This window comes from Colletotrichum chrysophilum (genome assembly GCF_026319265.1).
Source record: "Colletotrichum chrysophilum strain AFK26 chromosome Unknown scaffold_166, whole genome shotgun sequence".
NCBI classification, from domain to species: domain Eukaryota; kingdom Fungi; phylum Ascomycota; class Sordariomycetes; order Glomerellales; family Glomerellaceae; genus Colletotrichum; species Colletotrichum chrysophilum.
In genome coordinates this window covers 21,900-44,161 of record NW_026517453.1, presented here as the reverse complement: position 1 = coordinate 44,161, position 22,262 = coordinate 21,900, and the positions used below count along the sequence as shown (strand labels likewise).

At 56.4% G+C, this 22,262-nt stretch overlaps 7 protein-coding genes across 7 annotated transcripts; 3 read left to right on the top strand and 4 right to left on the bottom strand.

Moving 5' to 3' along the window:
* Positions 1-2,447: 2,447 nt before the first annotated feature.
* Positions 2,448-4,727, bottom strand: COL26b_012191 (uncharacterized protein; the record flags this gene model as incomplete). The annotated part of the gene is made up of 3 exons (XM_053184838.1): positions 2,448-2,477; positions 2,730-4,607; positions 4,677-4,727. The coding sequence occupies 3 exons, from the start codon at positions 4,725-4,727 to the stop codon at positions 2,448-2,450; spliced, it is 1,959 nt and encodes a 652-aa protein (XP_053031219.1).
* Positions 4,728-7,216: 2,489 nt separating this feature from the next.
* On the bottom strand, positions 7,217-8,426 carry COL26b_012190 (uncharacterized protein; the record flags this gene model as incomplete). The annotated part of the gene is made up of 2 exons (XM_053184837.1): positions 7,217-7,803; positions 7,922-8,426. 2 exons carry the CDS (start codon positions 8,424-8,426, stop codon positions 7,217-7,219), a joined length of 1,092 nt encoding a protein of 363 aa, XP_053031218.1.
* A 1,123-nt stretch (positions 8,427-9,549) lies between these two features.
* COL26b_012189 (uncharacterized protein) lies at positions 9,550-10,891 on the top strand (the record flags this gene model as incomplete). The annotated part of the gene is made up of 3 exons (XM_053184836.1): positions 9,550-9,732; positions 9,804-10,362; positions 10,458-10,891. 3 exons carry the CDS (start codon positions 9,550-9,552, stop codon positions 10,889-10,891), a joined length of 1,176 nt encoding a protein of 391 aa, XP_053031217.1.
* A 1,408-nt stretch (positions 10,892-12,299) lies between these two features.
* COL26b_012188 (uncharacterized protein) lies at positions 12,300-13,598 on the top strand (the record flags this gene model as incomplete). Its single annotated transcript, XM_053184835.1, has 1 exon — positions 12,300-13,598. One exon carries the CDS (start codon positions 12,300-12,302, stop codon positions 13,596-13,598), a length of 1,299 nt encoding a protein of 432 aa, XP_053031216.1.
* A 2,492-nt stretch (positions 13,599-16,090) lies between these two features.
* On the top strand, positions 16,091-18,038 carry COL26b_012187 (uncharacterized protein; the record flags this gene model as incomplete). Its single annotated transcript, XM_053184834.1, has 7 exons — positions 16,091-16,360; positions 16,424-16,459; positions 16,512-16,603; positions 16,654-16,786; positions 16,895-17,609; positions 17,658-17,714; positions 17,764-18,038. The coding sequence occupies 7 exons, from the start codon at positions 16,091-16,093 to the stop codon at positions 18,036-18,038; spliced, it is 1,578 nt and encodes a 525-aa protein (XP_053031215.1).
* A 229-nt stretch (positions 18,039-18,267) lies between these two features.
* COL26b_012186 (uncharacterized protein) lies at positions 18,268-20,127 on the bottom strand (the record flags this gene model as incomplete). Its single annotated transcript, XM_053184833.1, has 2 exons — positions 18,268-19,709; positions 20,112-20,127. The coding sequence occupies 2 exons, from the start codon at positions 20,125-20,127 to the stop codon at positions 18,268-18,270; spliced, it is 1,458 nt and encodes a 485-aa protein (XP_053031214.1).
* Positions 20,128-21,114: 987 nt separating this feature from the next.
* On the bottom strand, positions 21,115-22,116 carry COL26b_012185 (uncharacterized protein; the record flags this gene model as incomplete). Its single annotated transcript, XM_053184832.1, has 1 exon — positions 21,115-22,116. One exon carries the CDS (start codon positions 22,114-22,116, stop codon positions 21,115-21,117), a length of 1,002 nt encoding a protein of 333 aa, XP_053031213.1.
* Positions 22,117-22,262: the final 146 nt, after the last annotated feature.

Here is a 22,262-nt window from a genome sequence, read left to right as displayed (position 1 = left end):
TCTGCCGGCATACTGCGACACTCCTTCAACTCTTGATGTTCTTTCCGTAAGGGAGATCACAAGTAGACTTTCCGGACCTTGATGTCACCCAACCTGCAGAAAGAACGGAATATCAAGTGAATGGTTGGTTTGAGCCCGCGACTTTGCTAGAGATACGGACTCGTAGCTACCAGATGGATAACACGCCCTGATCTACATCCCATGCACAAGACTGAACCACTTGTGGCCGAGGCTGTTGGTCTGTACTCATCAGGGACCCAAATGATCTTCATCTTCCCTTCCATAATCCAAGCGCGGTCGGAACTTATACCAATTCCACTAATTGATGGAAACGATGCCATCTCTCCACGTGAATGTGACTCGGCTGCCAAAGAGTCTGTCAATACGTCAACAGCACCGAAGTCCGTAAATATCCGAGCGGTGGAACATGGGTCGAATGCAAGATATCGCGTGTAACCCAAACCGAGTGTCTGTAGAGCTACGCCCGTAACTGCGTCCCAGAGCCGCACCGTCTTATCAGCCGACACCGATGCTACGATCTGGCCATCCGGCGAGAACGTCACGTTAGCAACCCCTTCCTCATGACCCACGAGCGTCTGTAGGGCTGAGCCCGTAGCTGTTTCCCAGAGGCGTACGGTTTTATCGAGCGATGCTGATGCGACCACCTGGCCACCTGGAGAGAACGCCACGTTATAGATTAGTTCTCTATGGCCCTCAAGCCTGTGCAGAGCCGCGCCTGTGGCTACATCCCATAGCCGTACCGTCATATCAGTTGATGCTGATGCTACTAGCCGGCTATCTGGTGAGAACGTCGCTGCGAGAACTGTATTCTCATGGCCCTCAAGCCTCCTCAGGGCTGCGCCTGAAGTTACGTCCCAGAGCCACACTGTCGTGTCCGACGTTGACGCTATCACCTGGCCATCCGGCGAAAAGGCTACGCTGTATACATGGCGCACATGGCCATCGAGTGTGTGCTGAGCTGCTCCCGTGGCTACATCCTAGAGTTGCACTTTCTTGTCCTCCAATGCTAACGCCATCATACGGCTATTTGGTGAGAAGGCTGCCGCGTAAATCACACTATGACTATCAAATGTCTTTAAGGCTGCGCCTGTAGCTGCGTCCCAGAGCCGCAGTGTCCTATCGCCTGATATTGACGCCACCATGTGGCCGTCCATCGAGAATATGACTTCGCGGACCACATGATCCTCCTTGAGCGTCCGAAGAGCTGCACCTGTTGCAGCGTCCCAAAGTCTTACTGTTTCATCATGCGAACCTGACGCCACTACTTGGCCATCTGGCGAGAAGGCTACTGCGCGAACTGCATCTCTATGGCCCTCAAGCTTGTGCTGAACTGCCCCTGTAGCTGTGTTCCATAGCTGCACTATCGTGTTGTTTGATGCTGACGCCACTAACTGACCGTTTGGCGAGAAGGTTACGGCGTTGACTATAGATGTGTGGCCTTTGAGCGTCTGCCGGAGCGCGCCCGTGTTCACATCCCACAGCCGCACCGTTTCGTCGGTCGACCCTGACGCAACGACTCGGCCATCCGGCGAGAAGGCCACTATGGTAACCCAGCCTTCGTGGCCCTCAAACGTCTCGCGGGCTGCGCCTGTAGCAGCATCCCAGAGCCGCGCTGTCCGATCGAACGACCCTGAGGCCACTAACTGACTGTCTGGCGAAAAGGCTACTGTAAAGACTGAAGACGTGTGGCCTTTGAGCGTATGCTTTATCCCGCCCGTAGTCACGTCCCACAGCCGCACCGTTGCGTCGTGCGACGCTGACGCAACGAGTCGACCATCTAGAGAAAAGGCCACCGCGGAAACTCCGCTACTATGGCCCTCGAGCTTCTGCCAGACTGCGCCTGTGGCTACATCCCAGAGCCGCACTGTTCTATCGCTTGACGCCGACGCCACCAACTGACCGTCCGGCGAGAAGGCTACGTCGCCGACCGAAGATGTGTGGCCCTTGAGCTTCTGCCGATGCGCATCCCAATCCAATTTCACGCCTTGAACACGGGGCAGATTTCTTAGACATGGGCTCCAGCATCTCTGCCTTACAGTACTTGCAACTGGTAGGAACAAAATTAAACCCCCATAGATCTGAAGTGGCATCCGCTCAATCATGGATCCAAAACTTCCTATGACCTTGCTGGCATCTTTTGCGAACTCACCCAGTTCAGCAAGTGTCTCAGAGCGCTGCTTTTCAAGGGCTCAGCTTATGTGTAGCACAAGAACACCTTTGACTGACCTGACACATCTTAGCAATTTGCTGAATTGCGGCGGCTCCATCCGACATTTTGCTCAAGAGTGCCAATATTTCTAACCAGTGAAGGAAGTGCTCGTAGATGAACTCGCAGATGTCATCTCCCAGAGACCATTCACTTTGTTGTAAATGATAAACCCAGTAAAGGCAAGCATACCGGAGATCGGCGGGGATATGTGTGTCAATCAAGTCTTGGTTAATCTCGTCTCCTTGTACTGCGGGCTTGTCAATGCCACAAATGTCCCGTCTGAGCCCTGCTTTCATGCGTTGAATGCATTGTGCGGCTAGCATGGCATGTGTTGCTGTTGCGTTTACGATATGCTTACCGTTGCCTGTATCATCGGAGTGCAGAAGAAAATCGCTAAACGATTTATGCAGCAATCGGATGGGGCGATGACGTTCGGGGGGTATTTCCAGCACTGCATGTAACTCGAGGAGCCACCAGTTGACGTCATCAATGTCCATACCCAGGAGAGCGGTAAGTGAGGCAGCAGATAGCGGGGTAGCAAGAAGAACAAGAGCCCAAGGAACTTCAGCTGCTGGTCAGAGTCTGCTTCCTCGTCGCTAAGTATCTGGCGGAGAATAGGATCGTAGATCTGATGTAGCTGGGACTTCCCCTCTTCGCATTGCTTAAGCCATAGCTTTAGCTGTTTCTTCGGGTTGCTTGGGCGTTTCTCGTCAAAGACGAAACGGTAAAGAGTAGCGGCGTAGATGAAGAGGGGTTCAGGGGTCGTGGCTAGTTGAACCATGCGAGCCAGATCTTCATCGGCAGGCCACGGGTCTTGCTGCACCTTGCGCCTCTTTTTGATTTCTGCGAATTTGACCATCAGGAAGGTCTGGATGTCGGACTTGGCATCTTCACAGAATTCGCGGTGAAGCTCAAACTTTCGAGCATTTTTGTGACTGATGAAGGGCTCAAATGCCCCGTTGGCCTCGGATGCGAACCTGCTCGTGAACAGAACACGCAAGTGTACTGTGCGGATGTCACGAAGCTTGTCCAGTAGTGTTATGACCTGTGATAGATGCTCAGGGCGCTCACATTCATCTAAAGCATCGATGACGATAACCATAGGCTTTCGGCTGCTATGGACGGATTCGAGAGCCATGAGGGGACTCATGATAAGCTTATCAAACTGCGTCTTAAGGCCCCTTTCTCCGATGGCATCTACGTCCATACCGTCGATCGAGCGCCGAAGAAGCTCTTGAAAGCAGGGAATCGTATCAGCCAACTGCACAGCAATAGTGGCGAATAACCGACTGGTGTCATTGCGGCCCTTTTCTCCTCTTTTGAAGAAGTAACCAGCAGCAAGTTGTTTCCGCTTAGCCCAAGAGTCTGTAATCGTCCGTGCAACGGTAGACTTGCCGGTCCCCGCCGGTCCCACAAGCCAGAAGAACGGTTCGCCAGAGTCATCGTTTGCCCAGTTGTATATCGATTCCTGAACGCGGACCCGAGTACCGTTCTCACATCTCGGCCTGTCTTGCACATCCGCACTGTCGAAGCGCGCCTCGTTGACAACGCAAAGGTCGAGAGGGCGACTGTTGAACATTTCGCTACTATGCGTCAGCAGACTGTCTGCATTCAGGCACAAGAGAACGCACATCTGGAGCTGAAGCTGCTCTGCCGAAATGTCGCGGTGTTCCCTTGAAACATCGAGATGATCCTTTGCAACCGATAGAAGCGACTGCATGTCATTGTAGTTTTGCTGTGCGACTTTGCTGATGGCTTCTAGGGTATTCCGCGAAGCAATGCTATTCAGAGTGTTTGATTCTTCTCGTATGATTTGCTCTCGTTCTTGTATATTGGAAATCATCCTTTTCCAATCGTCGTATTGAATAATATCGCGACTCATGTTAGCAAGCCATTTCCGGTAAAATCGGATGACCGTCTTGATCTGAAACTCAAGGATATGTCGGTAGAGATCGACGATATGGCCGTGGAACTCCGCCTTTGGTCCTATTTCGAGCAGGTTTTCTGGCCATAGAAGACGTTCAAGTTGGACGTAGTATGGAAGACGAGAGGCGACATACGACAAGCCGTCACGGTTGGCTTCCTCTGCCGCACTTGGATTGGTGAAGACTGGTAGTAAGACACATATCCCGGCCCAGACGAGGGACGCCTCGGAAGACGCCTTGACAGCCTCACCGACAATGCCTTTCATAGTCTGCACAAATTGAGCAGCCTGTTGAACCTGGTCCCTCAGGATAAATTGGTGCCCAAATAGAGTGTATTTCGTTCGGTTATCATCGGCGCGTCGAAGGCCTCGGTCGGTGATAGTCTTTAGTTGAGCATAACGCTTGTCGGAATCAATGTCGATTCGGTTGCCATGTCGGCGTTCGTCATCGTGCTGTTGACAAGTTCCTTGAAAAGGAGTCAGTCTGTACATATCCTGTTACACTCTATCAGGAAGGCATACCTTGTAACTCTCGGGAAAGAAGTATCTCGTAATGCTCCACCAACTGTGCATCTTCTTCCCGCAGAGCTTCGTAAGCACGGCTCCAAAGCAAAGATGTGTCGCTTGTCAACGACGCTGTCGGCTGCGGCTGCTCAGTTGCGCGTGGTGATGGACTTAGACTTCGACCATGCATCAAGGATCGTCGTGGCTCGGTGACTGTGATCGCTTCAGAATCATCCGCTGGGTCTTGTTGACTGATGGCAGACGATACATCGTCGGATGGCACCGGCGTGTGGGCGCTTCGGTCATGGCGAGCACGTTGTACATCCGTACTGCCGCTACTGGAGCGTGATGATGGCTTCAAGCGTTGCAGGACTTTAGAGAACCCCATGTTGTGCGTCAATTCATTTGTGGCCAGAGGCGTAAGAGGCCGCAAAGAATCTGGCTGCGTTTTCGTCAATTGATCGACCCCGCGAAATGAGTGAAGCATCCATGAAGGAGAGGCTGGAGCAATGCGGGTCTACGGCACAGCGTCAGCTCAGCCAATCGCGCAGCGCTGGGCGTGAGAACCATCTCAGTCAATTTGCGCTGATCGTGGTCCTTTCGTGCTTTGTGCCTTCTGTCCTCTCTTTTGTATTTATGGGAGGTGGTGGACTCCATGTTCACTAATAAGCTGTAAATATCCACAGTATTAGCATGTTGGAACAGATGTTCAGAAACGAGCAACTGCTAAAATAAAAGAGTAATGCGTGTTTCAATGCCTATTGATTTTTGTGCGTTGGACCATTACTTTGATAGGAAATACGTCTTGGTCGATGTGAAAGACAGACGACAGTGCTTTGCGATGCGACGATGAATTCACGACGTTGCTGTTGCTGCACTGGGCACAAGACGAACCACGCTCGGTCGCGGGAGCTAAACCGCCCGCCCGGTGCGCCGCCTTCTCGCCGCCTCGCCGAACCCAGCCGCCGGCCTTCAGCTTCGGATGAGGCAAAGATCTGTTGTCTGATCATGCCGATCCCACTCCGTTGCGCCGCTTCCACCGGCATCCTGCCGCATCCCTTCGACCTTTCTGGTCTTTTTTGCACTTCTCACAAATCTCGAATTATCCGGTTCCGTGGTTCCACGCAGTCAATATGAGCAATATCGAAGCGAACCCTGGCTGGATCAAAAAGGCTAGCCTACCGCAGTAGTTAGCCCCCGAACGGATGGCATCCCCGGTGGAGCACGAATGGGGCATTCACAACGCCCCATCACCCATGTTACGATGCGTTGGAACTGGGTAGCATTACCTTTCACATCAACATATCAAATAATGTCTGGAATCAGGGGTCCTTCTTCGCTCCAAGATACCATTACCTGCAGCTATTGGACAACGTGGTGCTTGTGTTAGAATTTAGGTGGTACATCTTTAAGAATAGTAATCATGGGAGATCACATAATTCTCGGGTGCCCGGTCAGGTTTGAAACGCACAATTATCGTTGTGGGAGGCACCGTCCCATCTGGAAATATGCTAACTCTTGTACGCAGGGCTTTCCAATGAAATGTTTCCTGGGTTACCTGGGATGACCTTCGGCTAACTTGAAGACAAGCTTTCGATATTGACCACGCGAATGACACTCTCTAAGGAGAATTCCTGCTCGAACTGTATTCCCTTTGACATTATTCCCCGAAACCATGTGTTGGGAGTCATTCAAGAGTACGTCCCGCCAATGGATCTGCTCTTTACGAAGTTGTCGGGTTTTGCAAGGAAATTAACGCTGGGGGTCTACGGTGAACCTGACACGACCAGGCTGCTTGCTGCGACCCGTTTGGACCTGGAGAAGAAGAAAGCTCACATTGCGCAGATGAGTCCCGGATCACTCCGTGTGCCCGGAACCCCAGCTCTGGGACTCGCTCATGACTCGAGCCATGCCTGCCAGCGAAGACAAGGGTCTTGTTGTTCGCACAAGCCAAGCCCCAACGGCCGGAAGCTAGGCAAGCGGGGCCATCCTGCTGGCAAAATCACCTGTCGACCCAACCGCCCGTTCACATTTCGTGATTATCTTCAAGGCACAGAGCCTTTCGAGTCGACCAGAAACTCGGCTATATTATTCTGACAGATAATGAAGTCTTCGCTACCGTGTCTGGGCTAGATATCCCTGGCGATCATCCGTCCACGCTGGCCCATGCAGGCTGAGGCAGCTCAACATCCCCTGCTGGTGCCCCCCTTGTCTGCTGAACTCCGTGTTGGTGGCAGACTCCAGTCAGCACCAAATCGATGGCCGCATGTGGGTCGGGCGGGATACCACTTCTTCAACTCGTCTACATGATGTCTCTCCACAATCGTGCGTTCAACTTCACATGTGCATCTAGCCCCTGAGCCAACACGCTGCCCAAGCAGCTTCCTATTCCCAAAATGGGTTGGAAATCTTCCCACCCCAGTCGCGAGTGATTTTCTTGCCTTCCAGTCCCAGCATCTGTCACTGCCGCATAAACAAAAGTAGTAACACTTCTCCTCTCTCGCGAGTCATCCGCCTGCAGCCGGCTCCTGGACCCCGCGTCGACGAATTTCTTGGCTTCATTTGCTGCATGCCGCGACCGACGGCTTGGGCTGGTCGAGGATCACGTCGATGACCTTGTGGTCGTTGTAAGCAGCAACGGTGCGCTCGCAGAGAGTGTGCACGCGCTCCTTGGTCTGCAGAGCGTCGGGGCAAATCAGCCAGATGACGTTGGTCATGAAGGAGCGGCGGTACTCGATCATCAGCTCGGGGTCGTTGCGGTCGAACTTGGGACCGCCCTTGCGGTGCAGGGTCTCGAGGTAGTGGTCGAGAATCTCCATCTCGTGGGCGCGGCGGTCCTCGATGGTAAGCATGGCTGTCATGTGGTAGACGATGTCGTGGAAGCACGATCCGAAGTGGAAAGCTGACCAGTCGAGGAAGCCGATACGTCCATCGCCGGTAAAGTAGACGTTTCCGAGATGCGTGTCACCGTGAAGAAGCGTGCGGAACCGGGGGTTGCGCTCGGCGTAGTACCGGTCAAGCGCCTCGTTACATCGCGCGCCGTCCATCAGGTACTCTGGCAGCTTGGGACGGCCGGGCTCGCGGACCACGTCGTGCCATGGCGTACACATAAACTTCATTGCTGGGTCGTAGTTATTCCAGATCCCTGCTCATCGGTCAGACTATGATTTCCTCTAAACGGTGATCAAAAGGGAGCGGCCGCCGCCCTAGGGAGCGAGAAAGGCGCCAGTGAAAGAAACGAAGCGGAATGGGGATCATCTTACAGGGATGGTCTTCCTGGCTTTTACCCCAGTACTGCGCATGCAGACCGGCGAGCTGTTCCACGCCATTCTTCACCTTCTCGACTGAGTAAGCGGCGACCTCCGGGGGAAAGGTGCACCCTTCGTGAACGAGGTCGGTCATGACGGCGATGCCCTGCTTCTCGCTCGTGCCACTCCACCAGCCCTTGGGGAAGATCATGCTTCCTTGGACGGTGGGCGCGATCTTGGAGAAGAACTCGGCCTCGCGCTGGGCCAGGCTGACGGTCCAAGGCTGCTGCTCGACCATCTCCTTGCTGAAGACGCCCTTGATGCAGACATGCTTGGGCCGGGACTCGTCCGCGTCGTTTCCGTCCTCGTACGTAATGGTGTAGAAGAGCTTGCTGCCCGTGCCCCAGATGTTGCGTGTGTTCTCGAGCGACTTGATCTTGTGGCCAAGCTTGGCCCCGAGCCACTCGGGGGTGATGCCCTCGGGCAGGACGGGGAGCTCTTCGGTCGTAGTTGTCGACATCTTCTGGGTGTGTTGCAGCGGTCAGTCTTTTCTGGTGATATCGCGGGGTTTGGGTTGTAGTTTGCACCGACAGCCCAGAAGAGCGGAAGGTGTTCCCAATATATAACACCACCACCCTTCCTCACCGCCTAGGCTCCAGCATCAACCCCGCGTTTACCGCGTCTTTATGTAGAGATATCGCTCAATTTCCTATTCGTACATTGCTACAGCGTGCTGTTCTCTAACTCCCCGTCCGGAATGTGGAAGATGCAGTTAAACCCGGCACATTTGAGTGGAACCGGCACCAACAGCTCGAGTCGCGAGTAACAATCGACAATGATCCCACCCAACGAGCTGGTTTCCGGTCCTGATTCAGCACGGCCGCCCCCAACAAGGAAACTCAAATTGGGCAATACTCCGGTCTGCTGGGAAATTGTGCCTTGCATGGGGTCCAGGTGTAGAATCGTCTCGACTTCGATGAGGGCACCTCGCGTGGGGAGCGTACGATGATAAGCTGCAGTAGAAACCCCCGAGATGGCTGCCGCTACAGAGAACTGCCGCTGCAGAACAAGAAAGTGCCGCTGCAGAATCTTGGCATACATCTTGGCTGGACGGGTGGCATACGCCAACGTTCCGTCTTTGGCTACCGTGCCGCGACGGGATTGTGCGTCTCGCCTACACGCGTACGCAGACCTGCAGGGGGCGTGAAGCCAACAGGATTCGGAACCCTGGGACATCCTTCCTGTCTGTCCCACCACCCTGTACCGTCTTCATGAGGAGGAGTGGATATCTCGTCTTGATCGGTCATCGGTGAGAAATTCGTTGTTTGATGCCCTACTAGACAGCCCCGTTTCCAGCCGCCCCCTTAATGGCACCACATCTCCCTTCTTTGGGAAGTGATGATCCCCTATGGGATTCTGGAGAAAGACCATTCGGGTTATTAACTTATTATGCCAGCAAGAACCGTATCCCGCGGACACTAACCCAAGGCGGACCATGGATAAATGCTGAAAAAGACGTCGTTCCCCGTTTATTCGTCGGAATAGCCCCTCCTGCGAAAGTTTTCTCGAACCGCGAAGCTATCTCGGAGACAGTCCAACCACACACGACGGGTGCAGCGGGCAGCCTGAACAGAACCGCAACCATGGCGAAGGATCTGATGACGACCAAGTTCGAGCCCATCCAGCCCGAGGGCCTGGCGCTCATCATGTTGGTGGTGGCGGTTGTCATGACCGTCCTGTCCAGCGCGGTGGTGTGTCTGCGTTTCCACGTCCGCATCACGCTGAAGTCCTTTTCTACCGAGGACTGGTTGATGCTTGCAGGATGGGTAAGTCTCTGCGCGGCAGTTACCAAGCTGTCTCTTGATGGAAAACTCAGATCGCTGAAACCTTCTCTCAGATCATCAACCTCGGACACAATGCGTCCGTCATCGTGCTTGCATACAGAGGAATCGGGTCCCACGATGATGTTATCACCGTCGGCATGATGTACCAGATCGGACTGTGGACGATTATCTGGCAGTTTCTCTACGTGCTGGACGGTGCCCTCATCAAGTCCAGCATTATCTGGACGCTGCTCCGGGTTGCCAAAGACACAAGGAAGATATACCGACACATCCTCTGGGGCCTCTTTGCGCTGTGCTGGATAGTCTGGCAGATCTCGTGGCCCGTTGCCATCTTCCAGTGCAAGCCCGTCTCTGCCGCCTGGGGCGAGCCTGGAGACTGCACCTCGGGACAGCAGGTTATTTTGCACGTCTCCTACTTTGTATCGGCCGCCAACATCTTTACGGACATTGCTACCGCCATGGTGCCCGCGTTCCTGCTTCGCCATATGCAGGTGCCCAAGAAGGCCAAGATTGCAACTGTTGGTATCTTGTCCCTGGGTGTTTTCGCCGCCGTGGCTACGACTATCCGCATCGGCTACACCTGGGCGTACACAGCGAAGGTTGACAAATATTGTAAGTCTTATCCCCTTTCCCTCTCGCTTGTCACCCCTTAAGGCGGGAAGAAAAATGAATGTTATCGAAGGTGGAACTAATGATTTGCCTCACAGACACCATTGCCAAGATCGTCCTGTTAACAGTTCTCGAATGCGATCTCGGAATCATCTGCGGCTCCCTGCCCATGCTGCGGCCCCTTTTCCGAAGACTGGCCTCGACCTACGGCTCTGGCGACCGGTACGCCTCGCGCCCCTCCGGCCACAACATCAACCTCGTCACCATCGGCGGCACCGGCGGGCGCCGCACGCACGTGAAACTGTCCAACCCGGACCCTGACACGGTCAACGGCGACCGTGATCGCGATTTGCACTCCTCGGAGGACGGTGAGTCGACCCGCCGGATCATCCAGGTCCATGTCACGCATGAAGTCAGGCAGGAGACCGCGAAGGGAGACGAGGGACGTGATGGTGTGCAGTTCCAGGTCGCGGTGGGGAGCCCGAGAGATCAGGAGCACGGCTCGGAGTTGAAGAGTGCGAGGTATAACTGATTTATTTTGTTGCGGGTATGGAAAAAGGATCTGAGCGTAATGAACTGCATAATGGTGGTGTTGTACTGTGTCCAAAACAGCCGCGAGGTGGCCCAGCTGTAATATTGCAATAGCAGCTGTAATAGATTGGTTGCTGTGAGTCTGTCAGAGTGATCGACCTTTTTGTGTCTTGTGGTTAACTGCGCGTTTTCCCTAGAGGTCAAATTCCCTCTTTCCTTCAAGTCACGTCATAATCGCAGCAAAAGACAACTACTCCTAACTGGTGTGCAATGCGCCCAGGTGAAATCACGTTGTGGGCTGTTTGCAATCAGGAAGTTTCACATCATCTAAACATGAGTACAGGATGCAACAGGCAAATCCGAGCAACCTGCAAGTGGCCGCTGGTATCGCGTTATTACTGAAAGTGCAGGCCAGAATCCTCATTCACAAGCACAAAGGGTAGGTGGACACTCTCCACTGGCGTGGGTAAGGCACCTAATTCACACGAACAGTTGCTCCTCTTGCCACTTGGTACTGGATGACCCCGACGTTGTATGGTTTCCGGCTCGAAACTCACGATGATTTCTTGGTGTTTTGTGGCTGATGGATTAGCAGTGTGGCTGCACATGTGGCTAGGTAGGAGCGGCTAGGCATGAGTGGCTGGGAGTGAATATGCCCAGCCACCCTCATGCATGTGGCCGTGCGTGGCTGTGCCGTCCAAGCCTCACCTTGGGATGACATCGCGTGCAGCTCCAGCTCAGCTCCAGTTACCCACCTCTTCCCATGCAGGCGCTCAAGCAGGCTTACCGCCCTGTCGCGAGCCCCGAAAGCGACCGACAATGCCCTAACGAAGGCAGCAGCACGCGAGAACCGAGACGTGACCTGACCTAGACTGACCCTCCCAACCACCGGGGGTCAGTGGGCTGGCAGAGGACAGCGGTGTCGCGTGTGGCCTCGAGTCCAGCGGCCAGCGACTCAGACCCGGTCACGTCGAGTCCACGCCCAGGACCCAGTCAAGAGGAGCCCAACGCGCACCCAGTCACCACCCACAAGCCATGCTTCCTCTCGCTTGTTCACCTCCCATGCTGCTGCAGGTCGCGAGACGGACAGAGAGACCCGACGTTGTTGACGTTGGCATCACCTCCCGGTCGGTCTGGCCCTGATTCACGCCCTGCTCTGCCCTTGACGTGTTCGTGAGTCCGGGGGAGCAAGCAAGGCCAACTCACGCTGCCAAGTGTTGTTGCATCATCATCGCAGTCTTTGCGGATCCCGTATTTCAACCCAGTCGCTGCTGTCTTGCTCAAGGAATATTTCGACTTTTTTTCGAATCTACCAAAGGTAGCAGCAAAAACACCAGAACACCATTGTCACGATCCTCGGCCGACCATCCGAAACACCATCACGAGACGACACCGAGATACGCGACACGATGGGCTACGTCGCCAATACACCGGAAGACCGCCTCGGGCGCTCCGACTCCAAGAACCCTAACACGACCTGCAAAGGCCTCACCACCAACGGCAACTTCTGCCGCAACCCCGTCACCCCCGTCCGCGGCAAGCGCCTCTCGCCCACCGTCAAGGAGGAGTCGCTCTACTGCCATCACCACCGCGACCAAGCCGCCAGCCGCTCCTCCCAGTCGAGCCCCGCGCCCCGGGTCTCCGGCCAGCCCATCCTCGAAGAGCGCACCAGCATCGACACCCTCGCAGACCGCCTCGGCCTCGTCGACATCGGCTCCGACGTGAGCAAGAAGAACAAGCGCCCGCGACCGAACGCAGGAGGATCGACAGACGGCGAGAAGCCCCAGGGAGGATACAGCTCACAGTCGAGGCCGCGGAGGGAAATCACCCTTTGCTGCTGCTTCACCATCCCCCTAGAGTTCGGCGAAGATCCCCAGGAAGAAAACATCCCGCCGCGCCCGCAGCCGCGTCCCGTCCAGAACGGAGGCTCCGCCGCCATGCCGCCAGCCTCCTCCCGCCCCTCCAACAACCACCTCTCCCCGAACGCGAGCACGAGCAACCCTGGCCGCCCGAGCACGTCCAGCCGCCACTCCCGCAAGAGCTCCTCCAACCAGGCTTCGCCGCAGCCGCTCTCGCAGCACCAGACGGCGCAGTACCTCGCCCTCATCCCCGGCACCACCGAGCCGTCCGTCGCGTCGGCGCTCATGGCCGAGCTCGCGCGGCCCTACGGCAGCTCCGAGGAGCCGGGCTACATCTACATGTTCTGGATCATGGCGACGTCCAAAAAGGCCAGCGCGCCCGTCAACGAGGCGCGCGGGCTGCTCTCGCCGCCGTCAGCGGACCGCGGGGGCGGCAGACAGCGGCGCACGAGCGACGTCGCGTCGGCGGTGGCGCACGCGAGCAAGGGCGCGCCGGACAACAAGATGCTCATCAAGATCGGGCGGGCGGCCAACGTGCAGCGGCGGATGCAGCAGTGGTCGCGGCAGTGCTCGTACGACATCGAGGTGCTGCGGTACTACCCCTACATCCCGGGCGCGAGCCAGGCGTCGGGCGAGCAGCCTCGGATGGTGCCGCATGTGCATCGCGTCGAGCGGCTGATTCACCTCGAGCTGCAGGGCATGGGGCTGCACGCGGGGCCGATTAATTGCGACGGGTGCACGTCGGTGCACCGGGAGTGGTTCCAGATTGATGCGTCGAAGAAGGGGATCCAGGCGGTGGATGAGGTTATTCGCAGGTGGTGTGATTTCGACGAGACGCAGGTGCCTTGAGGTGGCTGAAGAAAGACGACGGCATTTTACGATGGGAGGAAACAGCATGGAGGAAATATGGCCATGATGACAACAGGAAACATCACCATAGTGTTATGTATTTATACGCATTGGCATTCTGGCATCAAAGCATGGACGACGGCCTGGTGTTTGCGGGCAAACAGAACAGCACCCATCCCGGACGGAAGAAGGAAGCAAGGACGGTGGAGTTTTACGGTTCCTTGCATTTTACGGGTAGCATTTTTCATAAACTAAGTACTTGCTGCATTTTTTTGCTTTCCGGCTGCGCATCGAGCCCAGGAACCCAGATCGTTCCAGAGCGGCGGGACGGGCAAGGGCTCGCATACGCCGTCGAATCGGATGGCCAGTTTACACTTTGTCTCCCGTCTGATGCAATTGTGAATTCCGATGGCGCAATTCTTTGCGGCTGCTAAGTGTTCCATCAGTGTTCAAACGTTCTGTTTGGGAGCAGCCATGATCCCGACCGCGGTTGGAACTTGTGAACAGAAGCTGTGTTGGGTGTGGACGATGCTCCCGCGTTTATCCTGATTGTTCGTGCCATCTCGTCTTTTCACTGGTTTTGTCTCTGGACAGAGTTGCCTCATGCCTTTCCGAGAGTGTCAAAATGGCATTAGGTGTGTGAGAGTGTGTGTTCGCTCAACGTAACCACCATGATGAAGACGCAGAGAAAGCCTGTCCGCCTTACGCAGTATTTCCCTGTGGGCTGCCGCCCGTTCCACGGCGCGTCCAATGCTTGGCTTCCATGCCGATTGTCGTTTCTCCGCTGCTGAGCTGACCCTGCATGCTGCATGCTACATCCCAGCTCGTCTGCCAGACCGCCCACTGGGGCCATCGCTGGTGGTGTCTGGCGTCCCCAGTTTCAAGCCCGAAGCATCTTTGCGTATGCGACGCTGTAATGAACAAGATGACTCGGCAGAGAGTGCCCTTCTCATTCCCTTCTCATTCTCCTTGGGCAGCTCTTCCAGCAATGAACCCGAGTTGAGTCGTCGAGGTGCAGGCACAGTTGAATGCGGCTTGTAGTCAAACACTGCCGACCGAGGAACGCAAATGGCCCTGCCAAGCTTCCTCTTCCCCCGCGTGCCGAGACGTCGCCTCATCTCTTGGCCACTTGGCCATCTCTTGGACTCTGCGCTTGGCAATGGGCACAGTAAAAACCTCCGGGCCACACCGACGCGACGTCACCAAGCTTTCCCGGTGGCGCATCCCTCGATGCTTGTTCTCCGCCGATCCCTGTCCTGTTCTCTCTGCATCCGCCAACCTCCCGACTCAATTGGCTCTTTATCGACCACTACGGATAGACCGTCGAGGCAAGGCTTGGAGGCGCAAGGAAACGTTCGCCTGGCCCGCCGCTAAGGGCAGTCCGGGCTGGCTCTTACGTCTGGTTATTGCCGACGGCAGTAGGCGAGAGATGCGTGGCTCAACGCCGTCGCCGCATCCCGCGATGACGTGCTCTGGAAAAAGCGCATTGTTTGCTAAGAAGTACTGAGAGAGACTCGGTCGTAGGCCGGCGTGGTGAAATCTCTGCCCGGGGCGGACTCCGTTTCCACTCCCCCCTCCCCTCCAGGCCACATCGTTGCCTCCCGCGTTGGCGAGTTGGTCTCTGCTAGCTTCCTACTGGGTGGCTGGCGTCCGCTGCGGGTATTGTAATCTGTGTGGAGGAAGAAGAGAGAGGCTAGCGGGAGCTGTGTTTCTTGTTTGCCCATGGAGGATGTACATGGGATTTTGCCTGGCAGGACGTGTGTCTGGCATGTACTTTCTCTGTGTTTGTGCTGCACATGTTCGTTGCCCGAGGAAGGCGAATTCCCTTTCTCTTCCCATTTGATCTGCTCTAGACTCTAGCGTATGTAGCTTGACATGTGTGCAGCATGTAGCTTCATGCCTAGCTTGCTTGTAAAGAGTACCTTGCTTATGGGCTCAAAGGGTAGAAGAGTACCTTGCCTACGTCTTCATGGCAAGGAACCCGCGTCCAAGACCCCATGTCCCATGTTCCATGCTTCCGTCCCCGTATCTGAAGGAATCGAACTGCAACTGCGACTGCGACTGCAACTCGATGGGGAGCTGATCATTCCTCTTCCCGTCGTTCCCTCTTCTCTACCTTACCTGACTTCATATACCTGCACGTCCCACGTGTTGTTCTGCCTGTTCTTCTCGTCATCATCCTCCCCTCCCTCCGTGCGCCGCTCGCAGTCTGTTCTCAACTTCTGACATTACTTCATCTCTTCCCCTCCATCCGTTCCCTCTCTCGCACTCCCACACACATGCCACGTCCCTAACCGTGCAGCGCCCTCCGTCGCATACCCCCATCGTCGTCGCATAGCATCGCCATTCCTCACGGTTCACTCGTTCGGCGCGGCATCATTAGACGACAGTCGCCTTTGCGCGATTCATCGCATCACCCGTTTTCCTCAACCGGGCTCCACCACGAAACCCACCGGGACGTCTTCAATTGCACAATCGAGACGTCTTCCGCCATGAACAAGGAACTCCGCCAGCCCGAGGGCGAAAAGACCGCCTCCGAGCTCAACTTCGCGCGCGCCGACCCCGAGTCCGGCGGCGGCTCGACGGGATGGAGCGCCTGGTTCGGCGGGCGGAACACCAAGGTCGGGCCGAGGATAGCACTCGTGCAGGAGGGCCTTGCGGACGGCTCCGACAGCGACGTCAGCGCCGATGCGATCCTGGGCAAGCAGCTTGCCGAGGAGGACGGGCATGCGATCAAGTACAGGACGTGTAGCTGGCAAAAGGTGCGGCATGATGCGACGGTGACCTTGGGTTGGGAGGAGAGGTGTGCTAATCATGTGGGATAGACTGCTGGATTGCTGTTTTCCGAGTACATTTGCTTGGTGAGTTTAGGATTGTGGTGATGGAGGAAACGCGATTGACTGACTTTGGCAGGCTATCATGAGTTTCCCGTGGTCGTATAGCATCCTGGGCCTCGTTCCCGGACTGATCCTCACGGCTGTCATTGCGTTGATCGTCCTCTACACGTCAGTAGCCTCTTACCTGTAACTTCAGACTTTCCCGCTCACAAGCGCAGATCTTTGGTTCTCTGGCAGTTCTGCTTGAGGCATCCTGAGGTGCGCGACGTGTGCGACATTGGCCAGATGCTCTTCTGGGGCAAGAAATGGGCCTGGTACGCCACCGCCGTCATGTTCATCCTGAACAACACAGTACGTCTGCAGCGCCCACCAATATCACACATCTTGCTAACAATCGATAGTTCATTCAAGTCAGTGACACGGTGGACGCTCCGAGAACAGCAACTGACAAACTTCTAGGGCCTCCACGTCCTCGTTGGTGCAAAGTACCTCAACACCATGACCGAGACGGACCCCGTCGTCTGCCGCACCGTCGTCTTCTCCATCGTTGTCACCATCATCTGCTGGATCTCGTCCCTGCCGCGGACATTTGACGCCCTCTCCAAAGCCGGAACTGCCTCGGCCGCTTTCACCTTCATCTCGGTGCTGCTGGCGACCATCTTTGCTGGTATCCAGGCGCATCCCGCCGGCTACGATCCTCGTACTTCCTACGTCGACAAGAACGGCGTCACCCAGACGGGCGGAAACCCCATCGTCACCGCCATTCCCGTCGCTGGCACCACCTTTGTGTCGGGCATGAACGCCTTCTTGAACATCAGCTACACCTTCATCGGCCAGATCACACTGCCCAGCTTCATCGCCGAGATGAAGGATCCCCGCGACTTCCCTAAGGCTCTGTGGGCCGTCACCATTGGCGAGATCATTGTCTTCAGTATCGTGGGAGCTGTCATCTACGCCTACACCGGCAACCAGTACATGACCGCGCCGGCGTTCGGGTCTCTCGAGGATGTGTACAAGAAGGTGTCATTCTCCTTCATGATTCCGACGCTCATTTTCCTTGGTGTTTTGTACGCCAGTGTGTCGGCCCGCTTCCTCTTCTTCCGCTTGTTCAAGGGCACAAAGCACTTGCACGAGCATACCGTGATCGGCTGGGGTTCATGGGCCACCATTTTGCGTGAGTAATGACTGTATAAATCTCGAAGCTCTCAGCTAACAAGTGCAGTCGCCCTCTGGCTATTGGCGTTCTTGATTGCCGAGGTCATTCCATTCTTCTCCTCCCGTAAGTATTTCCGCTTCATACTACAGGCTTTCATTCTAACCATCGGCAGTGCTGTCCCTCATGTCCTCGCTTTTCGACTCGTTCTTCGGATTCGTCTTCTGGGGAGTCGCCTACTTCCGCATGCGAGGCGCCGACAACCGCGCCGGCGTCCCCAAACCGAACAAGCTTGTTGACCTCTTCTCCATGGCGCTCAACATCATCATCATCCTGACTGGCCTCCTGTTTTTGACCGCCGGAACCTACGCGAGTGTCGAGGGCATTATTCAAGAATTCGAGGCCGGCACCGTCGGCAAAGTGTTCGGCTGTGCTAGCAACGGCATCTGATCTCGACGAAGCGAGAAGCGCGTGTGACTATTAGTGCGATGAAAGTAACGATATGATCGAGCGTGGAAATCTGCATAATCATAATGATGGGCGTATACACTGCCATGATACCATAGACACGACTGCCTCAATTGAGAGCTTGAATACATTTGCTCATGTTGATCTATCGCCAGTGCCCTTCTCGCTTGCTGTCCCGTGAAACCTGAACGCCAAATAACCCGAACCACGTCTAACAAATGCGAATATCTCGCTTTACGAATGAAGTACCCCGGCCAAACGCCTCCCCCTTCATCATCCCGTGCACAAAGCACTCACCGACTAACTCCACCTCGGCCGACGCGGAATCGTACCGGTGACGGAAGCTATACGGTAGTCGTGCGCCAGGCAGGACGGCCACAAAGTCCCTCTCCTGGCTCTCACTCGCCACCAAACCCATCCCGCCGTTCGAAGCCACGAAGAACCTTCGCCCGTGGCAGCTAATGCGCAACTTCGTCACGGCCTCCTCGTCTACCCCCTCGAAAAGGTGCTTGCCCTCCACCCTGCGTTTCTCCTCAGGAGCCAACAGTCGTCGACAGATTACCCTTCGGGCATCGACGTATTCATCGTCGGAGTCGGTCATGATTGTCTGGATGAAGCGCTCTATTATTTTGGTAGGGCACTCTTTTGTTGTCTTTGCCTCGACGATGCCCCTCCACTGACGGAAGACGATATCTTCCCACCCAGGGGAGGACACATCGCACGCTGCCCCGAGGGTCTTCACGTCCCCCAAGCAGATGCCCGGAGCCTCCAACTTCGCACCGGTTTCCCCTGTGAGGATGCGGAAAGCTTGCTCCCGCCCGCCGCCGGCATTAAACTCCGTCAGTGGCAGATGCGCCAGTATCGTCCGCGAGTGGGTGACGCGCCAGTCGGGCACCCAGCTCGGCACACCGCTACCCTTCCCCTGGACCGCGGAGAGGAAGTCCAGCCCTGTGGTCTCGAGGAGGAGCGTCGCGAAGTTGGTGTAGACTGTCTCCACGGGGGCCGTGTAATTCACCATCCGCCGCCGCGTTTTCTCATCCTCGATGGCTTCGACTGCACTAGCCACCCTCTCGAGAGCCTCCCCCTTGCCGCGGGTTGAAGCGTTGCTGGCGTCGCCTGAGAAGAACCCCGAGCGCCGGTACGAGTCGATCTGCGGCCTGGTCATGGGGAAGGGGTACAGCGCCAGAAAGGCGAAGACGCGGTCGCGCGGGTCGGGGGTCGTGCAGGGCGATGCTTCGCAGAGGGCTTTTACGAATTGGGAGGTTGTGAGGGTGGAGATGTAGCCGCGCTGTTTGAGCCTTCGGACGGGCTGGAGGATCGGGGCGTGGAGGGGGAGGAGGCGGGCTGCGAGGGAGAAGTTGGAGAGCGGGACTTCGAGGGCGTGGTGGATGATGACGGCATTTCGGGCGCGGGAGAGGTGGAGGATGGAGAGCGTGGAGGAGAAGAATGGGTGGGCGAAGAGGGAGTGGAGGAGGGTTAGGGTCGAGGGGGAGGGGTTGCGGAAGCGGGATGTTGAGATGTAGGTTATTGCCTCGGTGTGGTTTTGGGCGGAGAGGAGGGGGATTGTGACGCGGGTTGCGGCGTGGAAGATTGAAGGCGTCAGGAGGAGTTGGGAGCTTCGTTCCGAGGGGGAGGAGGCGTTGATGCTGAGAGCTGGGAGGTAGAGGGTGCGCGGGCCGGTGTGGAGGCGGAGGGTTGCGAGGGCCTCGGCGGTTGAGGATGGGATTTGGAGAGGGGTTGGCGATGTTGGCGCAAGGATGGGTGGGAGGACAGTGATTGTCGATGTTGTATTGTCGTCGGAGGGTGGTGTGAAGGAGATGGCTTCGTATGGAGGCGCGTCGTTGCGGTGGCATGTCAAGATGCGGCAGACGAGGGTGTGTGATGGGTCAGTTGCGGGTTCAAGGACCACGAGGCGGATTTGGTCTCTTTCGAGGTGTGTGTAGTGGTAGGATGAGCTACTCGTGGTCGTTGCTGGGCTGGACGGGGTGGTGGTGGGAGTTGGCGATGCCATTCTTGGTGTTGACGGCGTTTCGGCGGCCACGTGGTTATGCGTACACTCGTTGGACCTCATCTTGGGCAGATTTTTGATCCAGGAACAGAAAAACAAGAAGGAACAGCAAAAATGTAAAGCCACCTCGTGGAAGGAAGACGGGACCTAGAAGAATGGAAACGCGCGAAGAAGACGCCCTCCAAGCTTTTGTTTTGGCAAATTCGAGGAGCTTACTACCAGAGGAACAGGACCTGGTTAGAGCAACAACAATGATAGACACTAGGCTGCCACGTTTCGCGGAGATGCTGCTGCAAAACTCGACGCACCGGCCTTGGAGATGGGGATTCACCGAACACTGCCACTGCAATGTTTTCCCACGGGCGCGGCGCGCGCGAGCGACCTAACGCTTACCCGCAGGATGCGCCATGCACGAGGGTCCGTACGACGGATTGCCGTCTTATTTGCTAACGACGAGTAACCTTGGGGGGTGCTAGGCCCAACGAATGCCGAGCGGGCGACATCTTGTAACCTTCTAGCGTGGTTTTGGTGAAAGGGTCTGAGGTTTCGAAGGTGTACCTACGCTTAAGTGCCGGTTGTGGCTGCAGACGGCGGTGGTGAAGAAACAAGAGAAGAGACAAAAGAAAAAAGTGGTGATCGGACCCCTTTTCTTGGGGGATGTACATGTGGTGGCTCTCGGGCCGGGAGCCGGAGCCGTTTGGTGGCACTTTACTGTTGTTGGAGAGGTTCGAAACAACGTTTTGGAGAGTAGGGCTGTGCTAGAGGAAGGGCCGGGTGTTCATCCGGGAGTTCATGCGATGGGAGATTTGATGGGATGGGTTTTCCTGTCTTCCGTTCTTTGGACAGTGTGTTTTGGATTTCGTGGCAGACTGAGTGTGGTGAGAGATCAAGCCACCTACGGTGTGGCGGATATGAAAGACTCAAGTCGGAGAGCTTCAGGTGCAGAAACAAGCTTTTCACTATTCATCCTCTCATTTCGTGATATCTACCTGACGAAAGACAAAGTATCTTACATGAATTATTGGTGAGCATCGGTCTCAGACATGAATGTCATGACATGACACAGGAGCCGCTCTTATCCCTCTTGTGGTGCTTCGGAATGTGGTTCTCCAGCGCGCAACACAGCGGATGCGCGTTCGGCGCGAAGCACTCCGGCCCCATGTCGATCACCCGCGCCTTCCGGTTCGCCCAGCCCTCGCCGTAGCCCGCCGTCGCGTGGTACACGCAGTACACGCGGCTGCGGTCCCGCGGGTTAGGTAGGAAACTCGCGTGCCCCGGCCCGTACGGCCCCCCGCAGCGCTTATGACTCTTGAGCAGCGGCGTCGACCGCTTCGCCCACGACGCCGGGTTGAGCGGGTCCTGGCCGACGAGCGGGAGCAGGCCGAGCTTGTAGTGGCTCGTCCAGCTGCCGTCGGCGGAGTAGACGATGCCGCGGAAGACGCCGGGGATGTCAACCCATGACGGGCCCTCGTTGACGCCGCGGCGGCCGTCGTCGGGGCGCTCCCACTCGAGCTCCGCGCGCGAGATGCACACCAGCGTGCCGGGGATGGCGTGCTCCGGGTCGGCCATCTTGATGAGGAAGAGGTCCTGCTCGGTGTCGGAGTGGTCGCCGACGGGCCAGCCGCTCCAGCAGCAGTAGAGGTCGCGGGTGTTGGGGGAGAAGACGGTGGCGTCGATGGACCAGTGGTCGGGCATGCCCTTGAGGGGCCCGAGGAACTCCCAGGCGGATGCGTCCATGGGGTCCTGGGAGGAGCAGCGGAGGAGGGTGGTGCGGTGGCCTGGGTTGCCGACGCCCGGGGGCGCGCCGCAGGTGTAGATGTACCAGCGGCCGTTGAGGTAGTGCAGCTCGGGGGCCCAGATGTTGACGGACCAGGGCGTGCCCGGGGCGGGGTGCCAGACGGTGGACTTTTGCGGGTTGTGGAAGTGTTCGAGCGTGGGGGATGACCAGATCTCGATGCGGTTGTCGAGGGTGAAGGTGAAGTAGAAGCGGCCGTTGCCGGCGATGATCCAGGGGTCGGGGGTGTCGATGTTGGCGATGATTTTGTTGGACATGGTTGTGATGCCTTTCTGTCAATTGACTATGCCAAGCTTGGGTTTGGGTGCTGAGGTTGCTGTAGTTGTCGTAAGTGGTAATGACCGTCAGGGGCTTCGTCGTGTTTGTCTTTGAGATTGCAGCTTGAGAAGCACGTGGTTGAGAA